At 35.3% G+C, this 7,519-nt stretch overlaps 1 protein-coding gene across 1 annotated transcript; it reads right to left on the reverse strand.

Annotated features, from left to right (window-relative positions):
* Nucleotides 1-1,347: 1,347 nt before the first annotated feature.
* Nucleotides 1,348-6,253, reverse strand: paip2b (poly(A) binding protein interacting protein 2B). Its single transcript, XM_007229489.4, has 4 exons — nt 6,096-6,253; nt 2,931-3,088; nt 2,668-2,841; nt 1,348-2,068 (listed from the first exon to the last, which is right to left on the reverse strand). Exons 1-4 carry the CDS (start codon nt 6,100-6,102, stop codon nt 2,012-2,014), a joined length of 396 nt encoding a protein of 131 aa, XP_007229551.1. The 5' UTR covers nt 6,103-6,253; the 3' UTR covers nt 1,348-2,011.
* Between the last annotated feature and the right edge of the window lie 1,266 nt (nt 6,254-7,519).

Raw genomic sequence — 7,519 nt, forward strand, 5'->3', positions numbered from 1 at the left:
TTACTCTTTTAGGATTTTTTATTTATTTATTTTACAGTTATCAAATTGAGATGTAAAAATGTAAGCTATCAATGAAAATAAACAGAACTGTAGTTACATTAAATCAAATGCACAAATGGATTTAAATTAATTTTACCCATAGCTGGACATTGTATGGGACTTCAAAAATATACTGACAAATTCCAGAGCCCAGAGATTGCCTTTTCTAGTACCATGATGCCCCCTAATGGTCTGAGAAAGAAGCCACTGGTATAATCTTCTCCTGTATAATCATGTACAAATTAAGATATTTGGTTATTTTCTGCAACTTTACTGGAAGATTTACAGTAGAAATATTTCTGATGAGCCAAACTAGTATTTAAACAAAAAACAAACATCATTTAGTAAAAAAAAATATTTAAAACTAAATCTCCAAACCACAATAAAACAGAATGAAAAACACAGTGATCTTTTATCCAATGGCTGTAATTACACCTCACAGCACCAGAGCAACTACTCCGTTCTATAATGTAAGTCTTGGTAAAACTCCAATAAGGGTACATTAACAGTAATTACAACAAAATGTCTCCACTAATTATTAACTGACCCAAGATGTGATAATATCCCCATTAATATTTACACTATTCTTAAGCATTACAACACAGAATTATTTAATATCTTAACTAGTGTCAAAAACTAGCTGAGACATTACTCAAGCACTTAACAGTGCTTAATACGGTCATAAGTGCCGTTAATTGTGACCTTTATTTAGTGTTACTTAATTTTTATTTAATTTAAATTTATTTATACCTCATCAAATGCCCTGTAAAAAAATATGATTCACACAGATTTGCATCTACACCAAAAGTAGCCGCTTGTCCCAGAGTAGATCATTTAACTTGCACTAGAGCCTCAAGGCTAATGTTGCAAAGAAGTATTGGTTAATGTCATTTGGTTAATTCGAATTACTGTTTTAATGTGGTTTTCAAACTCCTAAAAATGTAGACCAGTGCCCTCAAGATCTTGGTTTGCTGAGGACATAACCACAGTCTTGTTGAAGGACCATATGAGGTCACAGTGCCATGTAGAATAGGACTAATGTCATATGTTAATTCAATTCACTTAAATAAAACTTATTCTAACACTGTGTTTACATCATTAAATAAAACTGCGAATACATAAACATACAAGTATAAAAAGTGAATTTCCACAGAAAGTTTGGATCAAGCTTGGTAAAACATTAATTTGCCGTGAAAAAATATATGCATGTGTTAAAAAAAATCATTGCATTAACATATTAACAGCACTAATATACAATAAATGTCAGCAAACAGTGTAGTCAGTGAATCACATACCAAGACAAAGACATCAAAGAGGGAACCTGCTCTTTTTATTTCAATATACTTTTTTTCTTCATTTTTGTTAATGCAAGTCGCACAGTGACAGGACTTCAACTGAGGAAAAAAAAAAGTGTGTGGAAATCCCTCACAAGTAATCAACTGCCATCATCTCAAAAACATCTGGTACTGGTCCACCTGCCAAAGATCAGCTGCATCAATCTCTCTTCACCCCCCATCCCGCCCCCTTTTCCCCTCCCCTTCGACACGTTTTCTCCCTGCTAAACTCCCTTCAAAAAGGGAAACAAAAGAAAAAGCGAAAAAAAGAAAGGAAATTATAACAATGTCCAGGAACAAACTGCTAGTCACTATCACAATAGTGGAGACAGACATTGCCTCTCAGATTGAATACACAGACAACTTCCTGGATAGCTAGTCACACTCTGAAGCGGTCCAATGGCAGCTTTACACTGAATACCCTGCCCACCCCTGCACCCAGGTTACATATGGAGACAGACGAAAATAAAAAGCTTATAGAAGAGCATCCAACACCCCCCACCCCCACCCCACCCAGGAACCCAACCCCACCAACCCCACACACCTCCCACTTTTAAGTGAGACGTGAGCGGGGGTGACCGCTGACCATCAGCAGGTCACATAGAGTCTCTATAAGGGAGCCCATATTTGGTAGATCCCTAGTATTTCACTCCCGGCACAAACTCCTTCGCATCTGGGTTCAAATTGCTCTTGCGCTGTTTGGGAAAAGAAAAAGAAAGAGAGAACAATTATTTCCAAGCACATTTTACAAGTATTTGTTACAAACAACTTGTTTAAAGCCAAACTTATTGTAATGTTTCATTAAACTATCCACAACTATTGTTTTAACATTGTTTCGGTTTATCAAATCCTTCTCTTTGGTATCTAGCTCCACACTAAATTACACCAAGTTACACTGAGGCAAACTATAGCAAGCATTTAATGCGTGCATTAGTCTTTTACACAAAGTAAACTTGGCAACCTGTGGGGCACGTTTCCACTGGCTCACTATGTTGTGACTAGGGCTGCACAATATCGGAAAAAACATATTGCAATATTGTTATTGGCATAAAAGATTGGAATAATTTATTAAACTGCTTTTGAACATGTCACGTGACATTAAGAGGTCCCTCTCTCCTCCCCCCCCCCCCACCAAACCTGTTCCGGATTTTTTTTTTTTTTTTTAAATCCTATTCAGATTTTCATCTATATCTGGAATCTGTTTCCAGTTTCACGATTCTGTCCAATTAACTGTGCAGCCCTTGTTTCACCCTAACTCTATTAATATTACTGTGTTTCAGGTAAAAGAACTTACTGCAATGTCTTCTGCGTTTCCGTCATTGACCGACAGCCCACTGAGCTGCTGCTGAATTTGCCCGACACCAGGCGGCAGGTCCCTCGCAGGAATGAACCAGTCCTGATCCTCCTCTTCCAACATTTCCTGGAAACAGCGCTCCAGAAACTCCTGCTCCAAAAGCTCCTCTTCCACCTGAGAATTCAAGAAAACCATATGCTCACAATCATACCAATCCTCTGAAAAGAACACTGACTACTCCTGCACTAGAGACCTAAACTGACCTGTCTGTTGTACTCTTCCTCGTTCTCCATCCACATGTACTCTGCAAAGGGGTTGGACTCTCCTTCCTTATGTCCGTTCACCACAACGTCATCCTTCCCCGAACCAGTGCTGCCTCCTGGTGTCTTCGCCACCTCGGGACTGTTAATATCTGCAGGTTCTAGAAGACACACAAAGACACTTGATTTAATATATCTTAAGAAATAACTAAAATCTGATTGAATGTCAATTCTTTATTTTAAAAAGCTTTATTTTAAAACTTGCCTTGACAGAAATACAATTATATTCAAACATAAAAAAATAGAGAGAAAGGTAACAATATCTAAAAAGATACTAGAAAATATGCAAACTAAATCAGTTTAAAGCTTAACCTTAATTTCATCATAAAAAACTGACCTTTTTTTTTATAACCATTTTACCCATATTTCTACTGCTGCTTCAAGCGTTATTAAAGGACTGTGTCTCTAAATATTTACATCATAAAGTGGTTTCTTGAACATAAACGAGTTCAGTGTTCTTCATTGGCTGCTGACTGACTCTCACTATATGGTAGAATAGGAAATTCACAGCATTGCATTTTCCTAAAATACCTGCAGGAACAGCATAACAAGATTTGTCTCATAATGAATGAAAAGTGTTGAAGTGCTGAAAGTGTTTCCAGCATCTAGTAAAACCCATACTGCGAAGAACTGAAGCTGCTTTAGGTTCCTGTACTGTATTTGTACAATCAGACATTGAATTGCTCAGTTAGAATATACACTGAAAACCTATTATTTAGCTGGAATACATTAATGAAAAAAATGCAGCAGTGCATACAAACTATTTTACTATTATTTTTAATAGTATGGATATTGCACAAGTTGGCTCACAAACCTCAACATCTTTATTTTTACTTAAAAACAATTGTCATGCCATTTTATTCTAGTGTTTGTTTTTAATGACATACTGCAGTTGCGCCATGCATTAAAAGATAAATACATTTGCAAAAGTGTAACGTGGCAATATTATCCCTCAAAATGTTTAATCATGTTGTAAAATAGATTACTCTTCAGTTACACAAGAGTCAGTAGTTAAAGTGCCATAGTACGATACTACGATCATCTTGAAATTGATTACTGAACATATCACACAATTGTGGCAAACTCAACCCTATTACAGTTATAAACATGATGTCTGAAGATTAAATCTAAATTTGAAACAAGAGTTTCAAGTAATCAGCATTGCATATTAAACTCAGAATACACGTGTGACTTCACAGTTAGTAGAGGGTTAGTCGGTCAGTAGGGCTCTTTTACTGTAATTAAACTTCCTTAAGCGCAGACCAGTTTTAATAAACAAGTCTTATCTTGCTCTATTTTACACGTCCACAATTCATTACCACATAAATATGACTTACGGAAACAATAAAAATAGCATATACAAATTAAACCTTTAACTCAAAATGGTTTGTGTAACTTTTTTGTTTTTTTGTAACTTTTTTCTTATCCAAAAATGTATAAAAAGATCGCTGTCCCTATTAGTCCAAATAAATACGCTTAAGCTTTTGTTGCAATTCCTAATGGTGTCAAATTATAGCTTTAATTAAGCCCAAATAGCACAACTGGTTTGCCTACTTCTTTAGATAGAACCTTTCACTTTAACTATTGATTATTAGTACCTTTTTTATAAGAAAGAGTTTTACAGATTAAAAATAAAAAGTATTTAAAAAACTGATCATGCTCCATATTGTATTAGCTTTTTATTAGGAAGTCTGACAACAGATTGACTTTTTATTTCTCTTAATTTTCAATAAATGCGTTAAAAATGTTTGGAAGTGGATTATTGTGCGTTTTATTATAAAGGTCGACTAAATTATAGGAATTAAAAGCATGTAATTTAATAAACAAACATGGTTGGTTCAGAGTAAACTGCTTGGCTAATAATTCTATGGCAATTGAATTTGTGTTGGTTTTATATGCGACACAATACTTCATGTGTGAAATTATGAAAAAGTATGACAAAAAGATGCACAGCTTTTAGACCCCAACAATGCAAAGAAAACAACTTCATATTCATAAAGTTTTAAAAATTCAGAAATCAATATTTTGGGGAATTACCCTGGTTCTCCTCCAACAGTCGTACACACTGCTTTTAGATAACTTTCTGCCACTCCTGTTTAAAAATTTAAGCAGTTTAGCTTGGTTTGATGGCTTGTGATCATCCATCTTACTCTTGATTATATTCCAGAGGTTTTCAATTTGGTAAGATCAAAGAAACACAATTTTTTAAGGTGGTCTCTTATTTTTTCAAGTGCTGTATATTTTCTGTATTCCAACTCTCCAATTCTGGATGACTATGTTTACATCAACATTGATTAAAATTTGGCAGATTCCTCTTTTAGTGTTTGCTGATAGTACTGCCACTGCTTTTTATTTATATTTTTTAAAATAAGAAACTGTAACTATTTAAACCTGTGTTAACTGACTAACTAAACTACAGCTCCACACAAAAGATAACCTTAGGCTAGGTTAGCTAGTTAGCTTAGCTAAGCTATAATACAGCCTCCTCAGGATGCTGCTGCGTTGTGCGCACGTTTTACCACGTTTTGTTATGTTAGCAAGCTAGCACAGCTACATTAGCTAGCTAATATAACACGTGGTAAACTATTTACCCATTTAAAAGGAAAGAAAAACATGTTAAATAGCGTTCAGAGGCTTTGAATAACAAGCTAACGAGCCTGAGCTTAGATCTGGCGCATGTTTGAGTAACGGAGACTTTGTGAAGAGAAAACAAGCGATATATAAATAATACTCTGTATGATTAGCATTGGGAGATGGTCTGTAGATCTGCGATTTCGCCACATTACGCGTGCAGGCCGTCGTAGGACACAAGGCCCCGCTAAACGGCTTATTTTAGGCCATAAAAACATTTTTCATCACACACGCCCAGCTGTTATTCCCCTCATTTATCCTTCAAATTAGCTGCTTTTAAGCAAAAAGGGGAGCTAAGCCATTTAGCTAAACAGCTGCGCAGCTTCCAGCTTTAGCCTAGCTCGCTAGCTCCGATGCTAACGCTAGCAAAATGGCTCTGCTGCTCTGCACGCTACGCGACCGAGCTCAGCCGCGGAGCTGCTCACAGCGCGGCGCTCCTGAAAAACACAGGCCGCTTTATTACTGAGCTTTACTCACCAGGCATCGTAACCACACCGTTCTCCTCTATAATCCCAACAGAGCTCCAGCTAAACGGAGGGAATTCGGCCTGTTCGCAGCAACACTGTTACCTGGCCAGATTTCAATACTACGTCAATGCGTTCATGTGCGGGCCTTTCAAACAAACAGATGAGCGCCCCCTGCTGGACGTGCCCTCAGCGCGCGCGCGCGAGCACACACACACACACAGACAATACAGTCTTACCTATTTTTCTGATATTTTTAAATAATTATTTAATTTATATAATTATATATTTATTTTTTCTTTATTTTTTCTGTTCTATTTTCCCGAGAAAATTCTTGGTGACGCTTGAGGCCACTGAGATCTGTAGATCTTTCTTCAAAGCTAAATGTGCTACTGAATGAATCTTATATATATAAAACAGATTATGTTTTTTTACAATAAAAAAAAAATCATAAAAATGATGTGCAACGGCATAATCTAAGCAAAAGGTGCCTACTTTAAAGAATCTGTACCCTGTTCTGTACCGTCAGTTTTATAATTTTTATATATACATGTTGTTTTTGGGTTTATACATGTAAGAGTATTAAGTGTAAACTTATATCTGCAATAAGAAAATGAAAAGTAGAAGAAGACTTGTTTACCTTACATGTGAATAATGTGTAGTGAATTAAACCACAGCGCCTCTAGAGAGAAGAATTCTCACTTGAGAATCTAGAGAATTCCGGGTCTGTTGAGCCACAAGAGGGCCCTCTAGATTAAGTAACTGTCCTAAATGTAAGAAATGTAAACAGGAGTTGTTTGATAATTTTTATACTGAAATATCGTCTTATTTCCTCAATACAGAACTATATCAAATATTTTACTCCATAAAGAATTATTTAATAGCTTTTAATCTACAGATATTAACCTTTTAAGCTCTTTACTGACTAAAACCTGTTTATGGTAGATAGGGGTGGGCAAAATTATATCGTATACAATATATCGTGACACAGAAATATCGTGATATTAAAAATCCATATCATGATAATAGAGATGTTCTGTCTTAAAATTAGTCTATTATTTACTGTGAAGCTTTAGGTGTATTTATTGTATAATTGTTTTAGTTTGCAGTTTATATGCATGCAATAAATATTCTGCAATATTTTTTGCTGCATTATATTATTTTATGCTATATTATTTATTTTGCCACATTATAATTATTCTGTTATACTATTATACTATATTCCTGAAATTAACAAATTATTTCTGTTTTCCTATATCGCCAAGTATATCATTATTGCAAAAATACCCTGAAATATCGTGATATTATTTTAGAGCCATATCGCCCACCCCTAATGGTAGAAAAATGGAAACACACAGGCAAGTTTTATTTGCTTTTTAGCAAAATACTTTATTCTATTTTGTAAAGTTAAAGGAATATTCTGGACAAGTATTCAAT

Source organism: Astyanax mexicanus, chromosome 7 (genome assembly GCF_023375975.1).
Source record: "Astyanax mexicanus isolate ESR-SI-001 chromosome 7, AstMex3_surface, whole genome shotgun sequence".
In the NCBI taxonomy this organism is placed as follows: domain Eukaryota; kingdom Metazoa; phylum Chordata; class Actinopteri; order Characiformes; family Acestrorhamphidae; genus Astyanax; species Astyanax mexicanus.